The sequence below is a fragment of the Barbus barbus genome (genome assembly GCF_936440315.1).
Source record: "Barbus barbus genome assembly, chromosome: 1".
NCBI classification, from domain to species: domain Eukaryota; kingdom Metazoa; phylum Chordata; class Actinopteri; order Cypriniformes; family Cyprinidae; genus Barbus; species Barbus barbus.
In genome coordinates, this window is record NC_136729.1 from 11,001,887 (window position 1) to 11,024,007 (window position 22,121).

At 37.2% G+C, this 22,121-nt stretch overlaps 1 protein-coding gene across 1 annotated transcript; it reads right to left on the reverse strand.

Annotated features, from left to right (window-relative positions):
- Positions 1-1,940: 1,940 nt before the first annotated feature.
- Positions 1,941-21,689, reverse strand: LOC306860580 (E3 ubiquitin-protein ligase pellino homolog 1-like). The gene is made up of 7 exons (XM_079402342.1): positions 21,416-21,689; positions 14,056-14,249; positions 9,439-9,568; positions 8,992-9,093; positions 6,297-6,518; positions 3,789-3,977; positions 1,941-2,746 (listed from the first exon to the last, which is right to left on the reverse strand). The coding sequence occupies exons 2-7, from the start codon at positions 14,226-14,228 to the stop codon at positions 2,129-2,131; spliced, it is 1,434 nt and encodes a 477-aa protein (XP_079258468.1). The 5' UTR covers positions 14,229-14,249; positions 21,416-21,689; the 3' UTR covers positions 1,941-2,128.
- Positions 21,690-22,121: the final 432 nt, after the last annotated feature.

Here is a 22,121-nt window from a genome sequence, read left to right on the forward strand (position 1 = left end):
AATATGACCTGGACGTATATTTGTAAGATTTAGCCATTAAGCTAAATAATTAAATAATGTGACTTTCCAGACCAGTATTAATATTATTTATATACTTATTTATATAAGCATTTTTAAATATGTATATATGTGTAGAGAGAGAGAGAGATTTTTAAATATTAAAAATGTTTTAACATTTTTTTAATGTGCTTTTTCATTCTTATTGTTTATATATATTGATATATTTAACTTTATTTGTTACTTTAGCAACTTAAAACATTTACAGTTACTTGATAACTGAATTAGTTTTTTCAACTAAAATTTTTTTTTTTCATTTCTGGATATTTTTTATATTTTAATAAAAAAATAAAAACAGTGTTTCAGACAGACCTATGACCTCCATTTTATTCTTAAAGTTACTTTAGATATAAGAAAACCAAAAGGTAGGTATTTACCCTACTATCTAGCATGTGATAGCAGAGTGAAGGTCACATGAATCCTCCTTTTCCAAATGTGCCTATTGGTCTGCACCTAGTGCCGTTAGCATCCTAACAAATGATAATGCATATTTTACATTAAGGATATGGTGGGGTAATACATTGATGTACATTTTGTATGAAAATCAGTGACTGTCCAGTAGTACTGTCTGAAGCAATATATGCCTTTATCTGTTTTCTTTTACTCTTTCTCTTATCAGATTACTGACTATAAACACCATTAATAGAAACCATTTGATACCATATTTGACCTGTTGATTTAATATATCTCATGTGCTTGTTTTTGTCTCCAAACAGACATATTTGGAGGTGCGTGCATGTGTAGTAGAGCTGAGCCAATGACCTTGAGATATTTATAGCCAGTCAGAGTAGCTGCAGTCAGTATGCAGGATCGTACCGTTCTGCTCAGACTCCCCTGAGATAGAGAGAGAAGAGGAGATAAGAGCGGATGCAGCATCTCTCTCTAATTTCTCATTGTGCCAGCTCATCAGAATCACTAAACTGAGACCCTGAAAATGTAAAGAGATCTGAGCATTCCTGTGTAGTTCACGCACGCATGTGGATGCTAAATTTAAACTCTTGTTGTTTTTCTGTCTGAGAGCTGGTTGATAATTTCATCTTCGTCTTTTTGCTTTTCAATATTTTCTCTAGCACAGAATTTTGCATTGCTGATTAGGTGAATCTCACTGTCAAATACACGTCCGGTCAAATTTCACACTAAAATCAAAAGAAAGAAACAGGGATATGCCTATTTTCTAGGATTATTTTACAAGAAAATTCCCCCCATTCTCATGAAAATATCATTATAGTTTTTTATAAGAGATAGATAGTTGTCGCCTTTTTGTTTTTTCTTGATTTTTTCCCCCCCAGTTTTAAATTGTTAAAAAACAATTGTAGGCCTATTGCAATAAGGACAATTACATTCACACCAAGAATAACTTTAATGTTAACGATACAGATATAGTTTTAAAAATGTTTCTAAATTTAGAATAATAGCAGAATCCACACCACAGCTATAAAGATATTGTTGGAATCACTTTAAAAACTTTATTTTTTTTCTCAGCTGAACAATAAAACATCGGCAGCCAATCAGAATGCATCCTGCTGAAGCGGTAGACTGTATTGTCCATTGGTGTGGATGCTACTATGCTTCTTGGTGTGAACGGGCCTTTAACCAAAATTCTTAGTGAGAATAATGAGTTCATTTAAATGTCTGGACTCATTATGGTAATGAAGAATTAAAGAGAAAATGTGCTTTATCTAATTTTTTAAATACACAATGCAAAAAGTTTAATTTTTTTCTGCGCTTTAGTGGTGAAATGTGACTCAAATGCATTTTACTCCATTGTCGAAAGCTGACTGCAGTTGTTTTGTCAACATTACACATGTAAATGAAGGCCTTGCATGAATATCTTACAAATGCAAATGTATGCAATTTCCATTCGCTTCTTCTTACACACAACGCTCATGTTTTCAACTTTTATTTCATCACTTTTATTTACACATTCAGCATCACATAGCAAAGTATATTCCCTTTTTACGTCATCCTTGCCTTATTCACAAGCTCTTAATTTTGTGTCCTTTTTAATAAAGTCTCTCCGTTTCTGTTATTCAGTCTCAACATCACACTTTCCACACGGCAGCTGTTCCTCTCAGTCGACGGGCCCTTGGAAGATGAGTTTGATGTGGCCTTGTTCTCCAGTCAGCCACGTTCCACAGAAAGGACAAGCAGCGTGGAAGGCATGCGTTCCGTGCGGCAGTGGGATCTGACTCCAGCCTTGCACAGTCTTTTCCGAGCACACGTGACCGCAGGGGCAGAACGCATGTGTGGGGGGCCCCGCGTCCAGATACAGGCCCCCTTCGCACCCGAGCCAGAGGGGCACGTAGGGGCCCACTCCTCTGCACATGGGACACTCTCGATCTCCTGTGGTAGCCGGAGCTGTGCCTCCACCCCCGGTTATGGCCACAGCAGACGATCCCACTTTCTCTTTACGAAACCCCCAATTGTGGTAGCCGTGCACATGGCCACAGTTCATATAGACCCAGGGCTGTTTCTTGTCGATGGTGGCACGCTGTGCCAGGCTGGGAAAGGCAAGTGTGTTGAAACCCACGGGACACTGGGGACGGGCGGCGTTTAGTTCCTGGCGTAGAGACTCGAGTTGTTTGAGAGTCGGGGTGTGACGAAGACCACGAGGGGTCCGCCAAAGCAGAGTGGCCCCGCAGAGGTCGATGAGAGAGCCATCCTGCAGCATGTTTGACTCGTTCTCTACCTATCAGGTAAAAGACACACATGAAATCACTCAGGACATTCTGCAATATGTCTTCTGTTGGGTTCCACAGAAAATAGAAAGTCTTGTAGGTTTGGATTGATATGAAGGTGAATAAATAATGACAGAAATTACATTTGTGGGTGAACTGACCTTTTAAGCCTGAAACTTGCCATAATATCCAACTAATTTCACAATTTGTGCCACTTAGCAGATGATAAAGTCACATGTTATTTCAGACACTGCTAGTCAAATAAATTTCTTAAATTTAATAGATCTTAATCGAAAATGTTAAAATTCAAATTATAATTTTTTTGTTTTTGCATTTGAATTTAGGTAGTGAATGCTGCAGTCTGATTTTTTTTTAATGAAAAAAAGTAGAACTATAATAAGTTGACTGACTTAACTAGAAAAGCAAATTTTGTCAAGACTTTTTTTGGCCCTTTAAAAAAAAAAGAAAAGTTATTTACATTGATGTGATTAAAAATACAGCAAAAACAGTAATATTTTGAAATATTATTACAATGAAACCAGTTTTTCCATTTTAATATATGTAATTTATTCATGTGATGGAAAAGATTCCAAAAAAATGGAATCATTTGTGCAGTTGTGCTGCTTAATATTTTTGTGGAAGCCATGATATATTTTTTCATGAATATAAAAAAGAAAAAACAGCATTTATTTGAAACAAATGTTTTATAATATTATAAACATCTTTATTGCCACTGTTGATCAATTTTATGCTTCCCTGCTAAATAAAAAATTCTTTAAAAAAAACTTTCTGACCCACAACTTTTGAACAGTAGTATATTTGATCATATTTAATGAATTCACTTTTCTCAACCATGGTGGTAGAACACTATCTGTGTTGAACTTCTGTGAAATATAATTCACTAAATTCAATTTCCTGTGCGATGCGGCCAGTGAAGAAATTAGCAATTTTGTGTTTCAACTGCAGATGTCCATAGAGAAGCCAGAATTCTGCAGTGTACCTTTAAAACATTTTTCCTGGCGGTTCATTACTGAGATTAAAGCAAATTCTCACCAGTTTTCCTCTCTGCTGGGCGGACCGTGTCTCTCGGAGAGCAAAAACATTCCCACATACCGAGATCTCCCTCCACACCCCTGGAGCGGGTTCAGATACAAACTCCCCTGCTGGGTGCATCACCAGCACCCCATTGGTTGTTAGTCCATCCATCAAACCATCTGAGGTCCTCCATTTAGCAGCTCGCTCCTGGAAATCAAGCACATCAAGAGGATTTTACTAATCTCTACAGTATCAAGAACTCAAAGCAAAATCAAAATGTGACGTGGCTTACTGTCAGATTCATATCGGTTCTCTTTTAATGTACACGTATGTAGTGTGTTATATAATAAATCACTGACTAACTGAGCTTAGAGGATTATAATGCACAGGCAGACACTGTAGGATTTTCCGTTTATAGCTACTAGCTCTTACACAACACACCTACTACTTGGAGCTGCATTATACAGTGGGAGTCTAAAATATTTCTACCCAACTAGAATACAGTATCCATTCTCTCTCTCTCGTTCTCTTTCCAACTCCACAGAGAAGCAGTGGGCAGAGAGCCTGTCAAGGACATTTGTATGAGGCCGTAGCCGTGTGTTGATTTGTCATGCATCACTGCCAGCTACTGGACCATTACTGTCCTCCAGGTGTCTGTGTTTTTTTGAGAAGCATAGATCTCCACTATTGAGTAAGCTACTGTCAAGGTCAAAGCAAATATTAAAGTTATTATATAATAAGGTTTGGAATAAAAGAATACAAATAGTAGTGTTCCATTCAAAGTCTACTTCCATTACTTAGTGTATGAAAGGGGCAGAAATCCATATCTCTTCAACAATTAAAGGGATAGTTCACGCAAAAATGAAAACTGTCACCATTTACTCACCCTCATTTCCATACAGTGAATGTCAGTGGACTCAAAAACACATTAGACTATTAATATTATGGACAAAAAAAAGTTCTGCAAAGAAAAAGACTGTCATAAAAATTTAGAACAACATGAAGGTAAGTAAATAATTATAGAATTAAAATTTTTGAGTGAACTAAGTTAAATGCACATGATTTGAAACTGTTGATAATTTAATCAAGCGCATGAAATGTGAGTAGCGATGTGAAATGAGTCATTTTGATCTTAAGCATCTCAGTCGGTGACAGCACGAAGATTAAAGCTCTGTAATGTGCCTGCTGTTTGTTATGAATGATATGCATCTCTAGTTCAACATATTTTATGTTCTCGTTTCATTGAATGATGGATGGTCTTATCTGCATTCACTTTTTGCTTCTGAATGAACAAGCAAAACCTTTGTCCCCCTGAAAATATTTTGCATAGCTCATGTCAGAGTGAGCTACACTGTATTTATTAATGTTGTAAATATAGATCTACTGTAAATAATTAGTGGTGTTTGCCAAGGCAACAAACTTGTATAAGCAAACCCTTTACACTAAGTAACTCATCAAACGCTATTTGTACTGTAAACAGCAATGATATTCAAATCATGCCTGCTGAGGAGAGGTTGCTATACTTTTCAAAGCAATCAAACATGTCTCTGAACAGACTGAAAACTAGAAAAATGTATATTCACTACAGAAATGTCCATGATTTTTCAATAACTTCTTAAGATATTTACTTATTTCCATAACTTTCCAGGTCTACAAATCAAAATGTTAAAAGTGTATTTTGTGTAAAAGTGTATTTTTTAAATGTTTTATCAAAGAAGTCTCTTATGCTCACCAAGGCTGTATATATTTGATCTACATTTGAAAACTACAGTAAAATAATAATACTGAATTTTTTTAATAATACTGTAAATATTATTACAATTTAACGTAAGTGTTTTCTATTCAAATATATTTTCAAATGTAATTTATTCATGTGATGGCAAAGCTGAATTTTTAGCAGATATTAGTCCAGTCTTCAGTGTCACATGATCCTTCAGAAATCATTATATCAATATGCTGATTTTGTGCTTAATTATTAATGGTGCTCAATTATTAATAATTCCTCTTCTTATTCATTTTATTGAATTCTATTTAATATATTAACTTTTTTTTATTGATATTCCCAGGTTTTATATCTGTTTTACAGTATCTGTAACTTCTTCACAGGAAAGAAAATGTAAAAATCTAATTAGATTCTGGTTTTTTTATATAATTAAATCCACCTATTTAGAATGGAGCCGCTGCATACAGTGTTACTGCACGTTAGGGAGTAAAGCCTTGGTGCTTATTGGGCAATGCAAGTTCAAATCTGGCTCATGACATTCCTCAAACTTGTTCATCTTTCCCTAATTCACAACAAACAATATCCAATAAACAAACCAGTAGGCTGAAATTTTGTATGATTCTTTTTGCCTGTTAAGGCAACACAAACAAACTTTAACGAAAATAATGTGTCCCCTTTTACTGTGTTGATTTTTTGATGTCAGTGTAAATAATCCTATTGCGCTGTGTTGTCTTCTTCTGTACTTTGGCAAAGATTCTGCATTAGTAAACGCGGCTGTGACTCAATAGCCTGTTATGACTCACCCCGAGGAAGATGTTTTTGGAAGAGTCAAAGCCCGCTGCATATATTCGTGCTGTGTAGGGAGCACTACGCTCACACATGATGCGGCAAGCGTAGCGGGAGATGGTGCTCTGGGCCGACTGTCCTCCCTCTCCATTTGCGCCCCCCTGCCCCTGTCCTCCACTGCCGCTGCTTGCTGTGTCTGTCACCACAAAGTCTATCATGCTCTCTGTGGAACGGCCGATCTAAAGACACATTAACAACCAGAGTAAGTGAGATATTCAAGGATAAGTTCAGTCAAAAGTGATCGTTTTTATTAATTACGCCTCCTCATGTCGTTTTAAACCCATATGACTTTCATTCTTCCATGAAAACAAACAAAATATGTTTTTAATATGTACTGGTTTCTCACTGTAATTCCATGGATGTACAGTACATACAGTACTGTTCAAAAGTTTGGAGTCAGTAGGTTTTTTTGTTTTGAAAGATGTTAAAATGTTTATTCAGAAATGATACATTAAATTGATCAAAAGTGACATTTATAATATTGCAAAATATTACTATTTCAAATAAATGTGGTTCTTTTCAACTTTCTATTCACCAAAGAATGCTAAAAAGCTGTTTAAGATTTTCAACAGCATTGTAAATTACATTGTAAAATATTTAAATACATAATATTTTACAATATTACTGTTTTTATTGTATTTTTGATTAAATAAATGCAGACTTGGGGAGAGATTTATACTAACCCTAAACTTTTGAATGGTAGTGTTTATACCATATTGACTATAATCTTTTTTTTTTCTTTTTTGGTATTTATTGGTATCAATCAATATTTTATTTAATAGTGCATGCTCATTTCATATTTCACACCTATTTTTAAACTTTGATTACTGATACTTTAGCCATCATAATGCTTACTTAAATGTAATATTTATTACTGCTAATAATTCAGTAACAAAGTTAAACATAATATTCAGCAAATCTCATTTATTAATATCCATCTTTCATGCTCTATAATGTTTTGATGCCTAAATAAATATTGATTGTTTTGGGGAGGTTTGTTATTTATTTATATAGTTATTTATTTAAAGACATACTAATGTATAATTTTAATATCAACCACTTATTGTATTAGCCATAAATTACCAGCTTATTGTTATCACTGATGCATTACTAACTAATGCGAAAAATGTCTTCTTTTGTGTTTCAAGGAAGGAAGAAAGAAAGTTATTTAGGTTTAGAATGGCATGAGGATGAGTAAATGACAAAATATTCATTTGTTGGTGAAATTATCATATATTTTACATAATTGAGGCCAAAAAATATAGGTAAAGACATTAACCACTAAAGGCTCCGATATACTTCAAAGGAAATCGAAGAACGAACTGATATGACATCATTTCGAACAAAATCAGGCTGAAACAAAGTTCGTTTTGACTTTGTTTTGGCAGTTCGAAACAGCTCACCAAAGCGAACTTTCTGGGGAAGTTCGTTTTGGCTCCTAAACACCTTGAGCTACCATTGGTCCGTGGCGATTACGCAATCGGTGGGTGGGTTCTGGAGCTCCACCTTCTTTGACGCGCAATTTTCACATCATTCAACAAAGATCAGGCAGGAGAACAACATATCCAAGTCACTAGCAACATAAGTGAAGTGACATACTGCCAAGTATGGTGACCCATACTCGGAATTTGTGCTCTGCATTTAACCCATCAAACGTGTACACACACACAGCAGTGAACACACACACACACACACACCGTGAACACACACCCGGAGCAGTGGGCAGCCATTTATGCTGCGGCGCCCAGGGAGCAGTTGGGGGTTCGGTGCCTTGCTCAAGGGCACCTCAGTCGTGGTATTGAGGGTGGAGAGAGCGCTGGACATTCACTCCCCCCACCTTCAATCCCTGCCGGCCCGAGACTCGAACCCGCAACCTTTGGATTACGAGTCTGACTCTCTAACCATTAGGCCACAACTTCCCACCTGTGTCGAGGAAGACACATAATACACTGTGTCGAAGAACTGTCACAAATATATTCGCACCTGTACGATCGCTTGCGGAGAGACTTTAAAGTTTCAGAGAAAGCATTTAATTCCTAGAAAGAAATTGCAACGAAGCTTGGTGTCGACGACCCGGAGTTATGCAAAAAGCGATGTAGAGAAACGTCAGATGCAAGTTTTCCAAAGCCACGAAAAGAATGAAATGAAAGAGTAAACATATAAGGTAACAAGTACCAAATACGAATAAATGTCACACCATACTGGTGCTGCTGCTGTGGTTCTTTCAATAAGCGAATTTAAAGGGATACAATAAATGAAATGGCAAAAGAACATACAATAATAAAGCTTTGTTTTTATCAAATTGTGACAGCGCATAAAATATAAAAACATGTAATAATTTATCCAGTTTAATAAACGGCCTAGATACACCATCTGTTGTGTTTAGGGCAGACGCGTGAGCATCGCGACACATGTTTACATTATACGGGGGTGCAGAATGTTCGAAAACAGTATACCATCGCTCAGCCTTTTCGAAGTTCTTTTTGCCCCCAAACGAAGAACGAAAACGAACTTGGTTTGAAGTATATCTGGGCCTTAAGACAGGATACTAAATAAATTTAAATTCATTTGCATGTTTAATGAACTCAATAAGATTTAAACAGGCATTTAAATGAATGAATCCTCTCTACTTCTATATGATGCTTTGCTCACCTGAAACATGTCGGTGTTGGGGTCATGTGTATATTCCACTATAACAGAATGACTCCGTGACAGTGTGTAGGATATGCTGTGCTGGCTTTTGTTGCTTAGGGCCTGCAAACACACACACACACACACACCTCTTTGATTAATAGCCTTTGTTGCATCATTCATCCCTTACTTAACAAGTCAGAGGAACATAAAGTACTTTCAGGTTCCCTAACCTTATGCAATAGATTGGCAAAACACTCTGCGATGTTATGCAACGACTCTTGCAGAATTTAGTGGGTGGGTTAAGAGGACACTTATGTTGGAACAGATTTCACATCTTTTGGAAGCCATGAAAAAAAATGGTTTAGAGAATGTATCTGGTCCTATCAAGCATTAGCATTAAGACATTAGCGTTTATATTTTCAACTAGACATGGAAATTGTAAGGAATTTAAGCAAATGCTGTCACCTTAGACACCAGAGGCGTGGAGACGTTGTGGATGACATCAGGTTTGACGCCGTTGGCTTTGGGCCGTTTGTAAAGGGCCAGCCGACTTCTCCTGCGGCCCTTGTCCCCGCTAGCCAGCGAACCATTATGCCTGCGTGTAACAAAACCACAACTGTCCAATCTGAGCTTAGTGAATGCTTTGAACAATAAAGAATGAATTAATCATAAACACATTCTGTGCTTAATTTAGAAGCAGCACCTCACCCGCTGACTGATTTTGATAGAGCTGACAGATTGAGCACAGACTATTGTCTTGGGGATGACAAAAACTAGGCAATACTTGTTTTCACTTAAGAGCATTGGTGTGTACTTAAAAATAATTAAATGGCATTAATCTATCTCTCTGTCGATACTATGACAGGAGTCATGAGCCGTCCATAAAATGGCTGATGCAGGCCTCTCAGAGCCTGTCAATGAGGAGGCGAAGCCATCTTATAATTCATCTAGACAACGATCAATAGTCCAGACACTTAAATGAGCTCTCTCTATCTCCTTTCATCTCACTGTGAGGCAGTCTTAATTTTTACCGTTTTTTATTTCAGTTGTAGCATGTAGTGAGGAAAACGTCCTTTAAATTAGTTAATTTTTGTCTATTTTACTCTGAACTAGAATACTTTGAGCTAGATTTACTAACAGCTTGTGCCAACATAAAACCTTTTTTGGCATTAAAGAACTACTGTCAGGATTTACTAAAAACATGCAGTGAAAAATAGTGATTTAAAGGCGTGGAATGTTATTTCTGCGGCTAAACCTATTGCATATGCATTTGCAGGTGTTTCCCTTTCAGAAGCAAAGATTTATGGGAGGAGAGTATTTAAATGAATCATGCAAGGTGATTTGCTAGGGTTTGCAGTAGTCTGTTTACTGGTATTACCATTATTTTACACCCAAAAAAGCAAGTCGTAACCCAAGTCGTGAGCCTGTGTTGTTATCATGAGTTCAGTTTGTTTGTGACTGTGCACTAATTTGCAAAGATTTATAGATTGCATTGTTCGTTATGGAAATCATCTGGCTGTGTCTGTGAAGATTAATTTTGCGCACAGTAGATCACCCATTGAATTTTCCACTTCCATTGCCACTTTTGTGGGATTGTAGTCTTACGCTAATTTGCCCTGTTCAGTAAATCCGGCCTTTAGTCACCAAAACATCTTTTTAATTGCTGATAATGTGCAAAATAACACAATAATATCAATGTGTCACAGACTAATTCACTTAATTGTCTGTGCAAATGCAAGTTCTCATATTATGTTTGTGTTTTTGGGTATAGTCTGATGTAATTTTAAGCCACCAATTAATCAGTGTACCATGATCATTCAAATATCATTCTAATTTGGTGCTCAAGTTAACATTTATTATCATCAATGCTGAAAACAGTTGTGCTGCGTATTATGTGAAAATGTGATATTTTTTTAAGGATTCTTTGATATATAGAAAGCTTAAAAGAACAGCATTTACTGTTGACCTAAAAATACAGTAAATATATTAATAAGAATGGAATTTTTTTTGTAAGCCTTTAATGAGAATTGAATCTGTTGACAAAGCAAAAAAAGATTTAGTTAACATAAGACATTATTATATTTAACATATATGTGATTTTATTCTTTAATAGTAGTGCGAAATGCAAAAAGAAATGAACACTTTTGTGAATGACACAAACACCATTATGTGCTTTCTCTTTTCCACTTCAAGGGTTAAGCCCTCTTCCCCTCCTGGCACTGGAAACACTCATCGCTCTGCTCTGCTCCATGACTGTGTGATTTGAATGACATCTTTGTTGGCAGTCAAATGAAGTGTTTTGCAGCTGAAATCTAATGATAAGTCAGGAAAACCAGCCGCAGGTACACCAGGGGAGCCAATTGGCCCAGATGACGTGGTATTCATTCATCTACAAGAAAAGATGTTCTTTGAAGTGTTATTTATTTGAGGGTAATTTTACCCTTGAACTCCCAGTGAACTCCTGCATTCAGTAAAACGCTGGCTGAGTGGAGGAGCTGTAATTTAGATAAATGGGTTTTTACGAGTCGGAGACAATATCTTACAGTTCCAATGTGTACCATTGTGTGTAGGAACAGTTAAAGCTGAATGATGATAAACTCAGTGCTGCTGATGTCAAAGGTTTTGTTTATTCATAACTAAATATGTTCAGATTCAATCCATTAAATACTTAATAATTTGTGACATCTCTTTTAATTTTATGATTTCCTTTCTTTGCAACCATGAATGTTCTAGGCTTAATACAAGCTTTATTAACATTTTTGGCATAATATTAATAATATTGATTAGGATTTTAATGCACTTACAGTGGAAGTCTAAGGCAAGACATTCCAGAGAGTTTTGTATTTTTGGTAAAGCACTTAAATTAAAAAATGGTAGTATGTGAATTATCTAAACCACTTTTTGTCCCTTATCCTTGTGCATATCATCAAAGTTACAAAGTTTACTGGCTTTACAGATCATGATGTAATAATGATTGGTTATTAATTCTTTTTAAATAATACATTGTGGCTGTACTACTAACAAAGTGCAATAAATATTAAAATGCACAATCTCTTTACTGACTTTTTTGCAAAGATACTTAATACAAAAATAGCAGCACATTTATTTTCAACACTGATAATAGTGATAATAAGAGGTTTCTTGAGCATCAGTATACTAGAATGATTTCTGAAGGATCATGTGACACTGAAGACTAGAGTGAAAATGCACCTTTGTATCACAAAAATAAATTATATTTTAAAATATATTAAAATAGAAAAAACATTTTAAATTGTATTTTTTTTCCTATATTATCTTTTTTTTTTCCTATATTTACTGTATAGAAATGTATTTGTATTTATTTTTATTTGTATATATACACACACACACATATATATATATATATATATATATGTGTGTGTGTGTGTGTGTGTGTGTGTGTGTGTGTATGTGTAATATATATATATATTACACACACATGTTGGTTTTTGTGGTTTATGGGGACTCTCCATAGGCGTAATGGTTTTTATACTGAACAAACTGTGTGTGCTATTGCCCTACACCAACCCTACACCTAAACTTAGCCCTCACAGGAGACTTTGTGCATTTTTAGATTTTCAAAAAAACACCATTTAGTATGTTTTTTAAGCCTTTTGAATTACGGGGACATAGGCAGTGTCCTCATAAACCACCTTCATATTGTAATACCTCTGTCATACCCATGTCATTATACAAATTTGTGTCCTCATAAACCACATAAACACACACACACACACACACACACACATACTGGCCACTTTATTAGGTACCTTGCTAGTACCAAGTTGGACCCCCTTTTGCTTTCAGAACTGCCTTAATTCTTCGTGGCATAGATTCAACACGTTGTTGGAAACATTCCTCAGAGATTTTGGTCCATATTGACATGATAGTATCACGCATTTGCTGCAGATTTGTCGGCTGCACATCCATGATGCGAATCTCCTGTTCCACCACATCCCAAAGGTGCTCTATTGGATTGAGATCTAGTGACTGTGGAGGCCATTTGAGTAAAGTGAACTCATTGTCATGTTCAAGAAACCAGTCTGAGATGATTTGAGCTTTGTGACATGGTGCATTATCCTGCTGGAAGTAGCCATCAGAAGATGGGTACACTGTAGTCATAAAGGGATGGACATGGTCAGCAACAATACTCAGGTAGGCTGTGGCATTTAAACGATACTCAGTTGGTACTAAGGGGCCCAAAGTGTGCCAAGAAAATATTCCCCACACCATTACACCATCACCACCAGCCTGAACCATTGAGACAAGGCAGGATGGATCCATGCTTTCATGTTCTTTACACCAAATTCTGACCTTACCGTCTGAATGTCGCAGCAGAAATCGAGACTCATCACACCAGGCAATGTTTTTCCAATCTTCTATTGTCCAATTTTGGTGAGCCTATGCGAATTGTAGCCTCCGTTTCCTGTTCTTAGCTGGCAGGAGCGACACCCAGTGTAGTCTTCTGCTGCTGTAGCCCATCTGCTTCAGAGTTTGACGTGTTGTGCGTTCAGATATGGTATTCTGGATATCTTGGTTGTAACGAGTGGCTATTTGAGTTACTGTTGCCTTTCTATCATCTCTAACCAGTCTGCCCATTCTCCTCTGACCTCTGACATCAACAAGGCATTTTCGTCCACACAACTGCCGACCACTGGATATTTTTTTTTCTGACCATTCTCTGTAAACCCTAGAGATTCCCAGTAGATCAGCAGTTTTTGAAATACTCAGACCAGCCCGTCTGGCACCAACAACCATTCCACGTTCAAAGTCACTTAAATCCCCTTTCTTCCCCATTCTGATGCTCGGTTTGAACTTCAGCAAGTCATCTTCACCACATCTAGATGCCTAAATGCATTGAGTTGCTGCCATGTGATTGGCTGGTTAGCAATTTGTGACCGGTGAGTGTAAATATATATGAAGTTTTTGTGAACTATTCTGTAAATTCTGTTGTGCTATTATGAAATAAATAGTTAATCTGAACTATAGAAATGTAAGGATCTTAACCTTAATTTCATCCTTTTAATATTAATATTATTCCCTCAGGGTTGGACGTATTCTTACCCAAGTACAATCAGCTCCCCATACTTGATGGGCTCCTTGTCCTCAGGGCAGAGAGCATCATGGGACTGAGATCCTGAGCCCAGAGGAGGAGACGGCTGGTTCTTGTTGCACGATGGACGCAGCTCCAGGGACGGAGGAGGGCAAAGAGCTTCGGAGCTCCCTTCCAAAACCATATCCAGAAAAACGACTCACAGCTATAAGAGAGAGAGTGAGAGGAAGAATGTGAGCTTGATATTGTTGATCAGCACATTTACTTGTTTTCTCACAGTGAAATGATAACTTTATTTAATAAGTGCTACAGGGAAAGGAAATGGAAAAGCAGTATGATTCTTATCTGTATCCCAACCCCCCCCAGCGGTTACTCCACCTGTAAAAACAATAAGAGACGTATCACAGATCAGCTGTTATGTATTTATATAACAGCTGATCCTGTGAGAACAGCCTGAGAGAGTGTGGCTGTCTCTGCAGTGTTTTGAAATCAACAAGCAGCCAACCATCAATTGACAACCTGTCGAGAACAGGAGATTTAACCAATCCCAGGAGAATAACAAACTCTCTGCAAACACGCAGTCAAGTGCTCCAATGGAAAGGACTTCATTGTTGTTTTTCATACAGACTTAATGGAACACAGTCACAGCAGTGGCATTTCAAAGATTCGATACTGACTGTCAGAGTACTTAATGTGTGTTATTTAGGGGAAAATCTATCTATCTGTCTGTCTATCTATCTATCTGTCTGTCTGTCTCTCTCCTGCCTCTCTGTGTACCTCTGTCTGTCCATCAGATCATCCGTCTATCTTCTATCATTCTTTCTAGTATTCTGTCTATATGTCCATCCATCCATCCTCTATGATGTGTTATTTCAGTATTATGTACATACTATTATAACACTTATTATTTATCCCTGGTTACTGTACTGTTTAGATTTAATTTATTTTTATTTTAGTTTTAGTAATTTAATACTTAACTTACTTTTCATCCAATATGTATATTTAATTTTATTTCAGTTACGTATACCTTTCTATCTAATATATATATTTCTAATTTCTATTATTTTGTCTTGTGGAAAATATCTGTTATGATCTGTTATGAATCGAATCTTCCTCTACAGTTCACTAAACACACTGAGTGACTTTAAAATTATAAGCATCTTGCATATTCTGAAATTTTGCAACTTAATTAAAGGAAAGGACGTGACATGTGGCCAAGTATGATGACCCATTTGTGCTCTGCATTTAACCCATCCAAGTGCACACAGACAGCAGTGAGTAGTGAACAAACACACACACACACACACACACACACACACACACACCCTGATGCAGTGGGCAGCCATTTAACACAATGTTAAAAAATATATGTAAAACCTTTGTAGTGCAAAAACATTAGCAGCAACTGGTTATATCTCGATTTACTTCTTCCAGGCTCCCTTATGCAGCAAATTAATCTGAACCGAGTGCAAACCCACAGGAAGCTGACTGGTTTAGAGATGATGGACAGCTCAGATAAGCCAATCGCTGCGCTATTATAGCACTGCATGACTGTGGGTGTGCAATGGTGAGAGGTGGACTGGAGGCTGAGTAAGGAGAGGGAGGGAAATTAAGAGAGGAGGGGAGATGAGAGGAGCAGGGAGGGCCAGCAGGATGGAGAAGGGTATGTAGAGGTGTAATACATATAGAGTGTTAACAAAACAGCAGATTGTAGATATCAGAAGATTACTAGGGATGAACAAGCACTGTTACGAAGAGTGTGTGTGTGTGTGTGTGTGCTGAGATTTGGCAAGGTGATGGATTGCCTGCTTTGTGCCACACACTTTCTAATCAGCCCACAACCTGGGGGAGGAACGAGGGAATGAGAGCGATATGGGAAAGGAAGATCAACAGGAATGCAGAAATATGGAGGGGTGGTGAGGACAAGAAGCACATCATGGACTGAGATCTTTCTAGACACTACAGCCTTATGGCGCTGTTCCACTGCATGGTATGGCACGGTATGGTTCAGTACAGCTCACTTTTGGGGGGTTTTCCATTGGGTACAGTACCTGGTACTTTTTTTAGTACCACCCCGGCCGAGGTTCCAAGCGAACCATACGTTACCAAAATGTGACATGTAATGTTACTAAACTGCAGTGGAAACGCAAACCGAGCCGAGCCGTACCGTGCCGTTCTGAACCGTGCAGAGCAGTGTCGTACCATGCAGTGGAAAAGCACCATTAGTGTATAGTGGCTTATTGTATAATATTTGTCTAACCTTAGACCCGCCCTGAGTGAACTGTGAGCTGTGTCACTCCGTTGCAGGGGAAGACAAGATGTCTCCCATTAAGTGATTGAGGTGTTTTGTTGTTGGATATAATAATGAATAAAGCAGTCGTCATTTACTCCCGACATCTGAGCCGCTGAAGACGCAGAAGATTAACGTGAATTTTGTTTTGAAGTGAGTATAACGGTTTTTTAAGAATCTTTGCAAATCGCCTTTCCTAATAATGTGCTAGGTAGCCAGTTTCGCTGCTAAAGTAAACAGTACTGCTTGTCACCTCAAGGAAGAGAGGGGCGGATCAGCAAAGCTCATTAGCATTTAAAGCAACATGGACTAAAAAAATGGCATGCTCAAAACAGAGCTGATTTTGACAGGGTACACTACCATTGAGAAATTTTAACCAAAGTATGTTATAGACTTTTCATTAAGACCCTAAAGAATCATATCAATTTGTGGAAAATGGGCATCCTATGACCCCTTCAAAAATAAAGGTGCTTCATGATGCCATAGAAGAAAGTTTTCGTCTAAATGGTTCCATACAGAATCTTTTAACATCTGAAGAACCTTTATGTTTCACAAAAGGTTCTTTGTGGTGAAAGAAGGTTCTTCAGATTATAAAAAGGTAAGGAAGAGATGGTTCTTTAAAGAACCTTTGACTGAATGGTTCTTTGTGGAACCAAAAATGGTTCTTCTATGGCATCGCTTGAAGAACCTTTTGAAGCACCTTTATTTTTAAGAGTGTGTTCTCCACACATTATTGGGCAGCTTATCAATAATTCATTGGCTTCTGGTGCCTTTATTAAAAGACTTGAGTCCCACAGTGTAGGTACCTCTAATATCTTCCTCTTTATTCCCATCATCTCCACTTCTCGGATCACCACGTCCTCTCTCTGATTTTATGTCCTCCCTGGTTACTCTATCATCTCCCATCACCTTCTCTCCTCATTCCCACAATCCTCTCTGCTGCCTCTGCAGCAGGGTGAGCGAGTGCGGCGCGAGAGACCGAGCGTATAAGTGTGAGCGGGGTAGACAGAGAGCGAGTCTTCCTCATCCATCTCTATCAGGAGCCAGATGAAGTGGGTTCTAAATATACACACACGAGGAAATGATCTCACGAATAACTTATGAGGCTTTACTCGAGTCCAGCCTTGCCAAACTTAATTCTTCAAAATCTATATCTGCTTTTCAGCAGATCATTAGCTATTTCGCAGTTTTGTCAGAGCTGCATTTTTGTGCAATGCACATCTTGAATGCTCGTACGGCTGCAAAATTTCTGTTTGCATTGTTGTTCTATCTGCAAACAATAGTATTGGTGTTATGCTTTCACACATTTGGCATCCTGTAGCAAAGTGAATTTGTATTGGTAGCAGAATGTAGTTTGTATTGTCAGCTGGAGTCAGCTCAAAGTGATGGCATCTCATAAATTCAATCATATACTATTATGTATTCATAGTGTCTACAATGGTCTGTTATTGTTTATGATTGCATGGCTCTCTGGAATACTTGCTTCTGACTGGTCAATGGCAGCAATCTGAAGTTAAATATATTTGTATAACAAGCAATTGCCTACACAGCTAGTGTGATGTTTCTCAGCCATCTCTCTTCTCATGTAATAAAATTGTTTTAACATAAATTAAGATTTTATGTAGGCTATATTTGGAAAGCAGCAAAAAGTGGTAACCTGTCATTTTCAGTTTAAGGAATTGTTTTTACCTGAGCTAATCCTTTAAGTTTGTTGTGTAACCTTGTGTATTTAGGTTGAGTCAGTGATGTTAAATAATAATTTTGACTTTTAATAAAATCATTCATTTAGATGTTACGACATAAAACACATTTTTAGGTTAACATTTTCTTAGTTTACAGTCAGTATGTTATTATTGCAAAACTCCTTTTTGTACATTCTGAGCACATCAATCTTTTATTTTGCAATAATGACTGACTCATTGTATGTTAACATTTACTTATGTATTAGCTATAGTTTGGAATAACTATTAGATATTGTTTAAAATGTCTGCAGAGTTACTGCTGGTCATTGTTTTATATCTGTACTTCTGCTAAATAGTCTTTAATGCCCACCCAGGCTGTATTTATTTAATCATAAATGCAGTGAAAACTGTAGCATAGTGAAATAATAATAGATTTTAACATAACTGTTTTCTATTTAAATATATTTTCAAATGTAGTTTACTCCTGTGGTAGCAAAACTCCACTCTTCAGTGTCAAATGATCCTTCTAAAATATTGATTTTCTCCTCAAGAAACATTTGTTGTTGTTGTTGTTAAAATAGAAATATTTTGTAACTTTATAAATGTTTTTACTTTCACCTTTGATCAATTTAATGCATCATTGCTAAATAGAAGTGTTTCTTTTAAAAACATTAACAAAAGCAATGCATTTTCTATCTTTTAGTACTTTACAAATCTGTTGATTGTTGCCTTGTAAATCATTAGGCTAAATTAATGTAATATTTTTTCACTAAACCAGGATGCAAATTTCTTGTAACCAGTACACTATGTTCTACATTAGCATCATGTTGTCTATTATATTCTCTTTTAACAGGATAACACCATCTATCTGTTCTGGTGAGCGGAGTATAGCTAAGGTCTGCCATAGACTGCGGTCTGAAACAGTGCAACAATGGTGCATATTGCATAATTAATGCAAAAACACCATCTATAACAGTGTTGCTCACTGTACCGTTTAATGTCATTATCTCTGTCAGTGTAAGTCTGTAGTCAGCTGCAGCTTGTTGAATGGCCGTCATGGCAGTTGTCTGTTGCAGTGTGCAGTGAAGCTGTGGTCTGCAGCAGGTGTGTGTGTGTGTGTGCACGACTCATGATGGAGTGAGTGTCCTACAGTGCTGTCTGACCCCGCTGCTCCTGTCTGGGCAAGCAGTGGAAAGAGCTGCAGCCAGCAAAGGCAGGGAATGAGAGAAAGTGCGAGAACACGTTGACATGGTCTCCCTGTTAGAGGTATCGTGATTGTGAAACTTGATAGTGACCTCCGCAAGAGCTCTATCATTCACACTCTTCCTGTTTTAACAGCACATCAGCATTCACAGATGCATGTCAGCAAACCAGTATAAGGGTCACCTATGTGACATCGCAAAGACATTTTGTTTATAATTCGATTTAATAAATAATTATGAAGTTTTTTCAGCATGCAGATCAAGAATGAACCCTGAATTAACACTGACAAGGGGAAATACTATGCAGAACATAAAGAAAACCACGGCAATGAAGAAATAAATAAGATGAATGACCAGGAATATTTATAAATGTGTAAACTTCAAGCATAATGGCATTACTCAAACTATTATAAAAAAACATTAGCAGTGCACAATAAACTGACATGTAATTATTCCACAACACAAGCTAATTTAGATAATGTAAAACTAAATTGCACTCTCAACCTCAGTAACATCTCATTCTCTAAATATAAATCCTCGTTCGTCTGAGAATCTGCCAATAAGCATTATTTTTTTTACTTAAATATTTTTCTTGTTGTAAGACATTAATAAGTAATAAGACAGAACTGGTTTTTAAAATGATGTTATGTTTTGTTCAACAAGAACAATCATCCCTCTTAATATAAAGACAATTGAGAAATTCCTCCTCTCAGACGTTGTTCACAATGCAAAACAATCATTTTCTTAATCACTGTCTTGTTTTCCTAAAAAACGAGATAGATTTCCTTGACAAGCAAAATATATTATGCATAGATTTTAATGAAACCTCTTGGGTCATTATCCTTCTCCAGTAAACTTGCAGTATATTGTTTTAAAGATATTTACAGAAAATCAAAATAATTATTAAGACTTCTATTTTTGCTGCTGCATGACTACTCCCAATCCATATACACATCATCACATGCAGTCAAAGGAGACATCTAAATCACAGCCTCTTTTCTTAATACATATATTAATTAACGACAAGTAAATGGAAAGATAGTCTTCAGATTGATCATTCACCTCAACATGAACAAATACTAAATGTTTATAAGACAAACATACTGTAACCATTCATGATTATTATTCATTGTTTTTTAAATCATATAGGGTGTGCATATTTGATGTGTTACTAATGCTTTTTTAATTTAGTAGTTATTCAAACAAGTTGTAAACACGATAGCAGGACTAGCTCAGCAATTAAGAAAAACTTCATTTTGAAAAACTTAGTTAACAAACTATCCAAATAATTAATTTTAGAAATAATAAACTAAATAAAAAAAAATGTTCACTCAACATTTTGTGATGTAACTTCACACTGTTGAGCAATTTAGGTTTACAATAGGCCCTGTGAAAGTCCCTTTTTCACGATCTGTTCTATGAACGTCCGAGATTATTGTACATATCAGAAACTAACATTATAAGCAAGATTATGTAATGGCATTGCTCGTATTCTGCTCATTTACTCGAGCCAGCATGACCCGTGGACCAGCTCGTGCTCTCAGACGACAGATTGCAGCGGATTGCGTCTCAGTAACAACAAAACAGCTGAGTGCAAAGATTCGAATTCTAAAATCCGAATTCTATAATTCGAGGTCTAATTCGAATTTTGCGACATAATCATACAATACCGATTCCCCCAGGAAATACACGCACGCACGCACGCGAGACGTTTACTATAAATGAAATATGAAAGTCAAGCAACACTTTTTAACAGTTGATTTATAAATCGTCAGCATGATGTAAGTGTCACACTTGTATCATTCCCATAAAGACAGTTCAAAATGCACATTACATATGGACATATTGCATAACGTTATCATACCAAAACCTGACCTATTTGGTATTCACCAGAATCATCACTGCAATTGTATCCCACTGGAACAATATAATTGCGATACTCTTATTTATACTAAGCAATCTCACGCTGCCTATGAGGCCTGGGAAGTAAGCTACACAAGGGATTTCACGGAAAATTAATTAATTAATAATTTCATTTATTACACATAAATAAATTTGATAAATTTAGCAAAAAATCTAAATTACAAATGATTTGCACAGAAAATAAGTAACCAGAAGAAGAACACACGCATCTACATTGCATATGATAATATTTCGGTGAAGAAGAACGCCATGCAAAACCTATCCAAATACGCACCTGATGATGTTACAGACCCCTGCCTTGAATATCCTTGGTTTGTCAATCCCCGTGTGGTCTTAAAATAGTGCGTCGTGCTGTTAATTCATCGCTCGCGGTGTTAAACTGGATGGCACACGCATCACGTCGTGTGGTTTGCATTGCCACACTCCGTTGTCATCAGTTACACGGAAGACAGCGCGGATCTTAATCCAGGAGAAGAGTGTTTTCTGTCTAGTCCTGACACTCCGTTGTCACGCCCATCTCTCGCTCGCAGCTCTCCGCCGTCGAGAACGGGTTTTGCCCTTGCCCACGTCATGCGCCTCTGCGGTTGGTCAGGGTGCACGACACGCGTAAGCCCCGCCCCCGGATGTCAAGGTACTAATCCTAATATGGTAGTGGGCTTATTAATATTCACGAGCCAAGCCTTTGCCATTGGACAGTAAAAGCGCAACGTCAGGAATCGGTTATTAAAATTCAGAAACCAGGCTTGGCCTTTAGAGGATTTCTCCGCCTGATTAATATTCATGAGCTAAGCGTAGGTTTCGTAATTTCGTCTCAGTGTGGTGTTCGCGGGGATGAACTTGGCACCACACCACTGCTGTTATATACGCTCGAGCGAGGGATCTGGCCGTCTGTGGAATACACCTGTGGAATCAGTCACTTGTACACCTGTACGCTAATATATGCAGTGTTACTTTCATCAACACCTCTCAATTAAGACGAC

Bases quoted from the DNA above. Each gene is read 5' to 3' on its own strand.
- LOC306860580 (XM_079402342.1), bottom strand. From the start codon at position 14,228: ATGGTTTTGGAAGGGAGCTCCGAAGCTCTTTGCCCTCCTCCGTCCCTG. The intron at 9,569-14,055 runs GTAAGAATACGT...TGTTACACGCAG, and splicing joins GGGGAGCTGATTGTACTTGG to GCATAATGGTTCGCTGGCTA. The intron at 3,978-6,296 runs GTGAGTCATAAC...CTTGATTTCCAG, and splicing joins CCAAAAACATCTTCCTCGGG to GAGCGAGCTGCTAAATGGAG.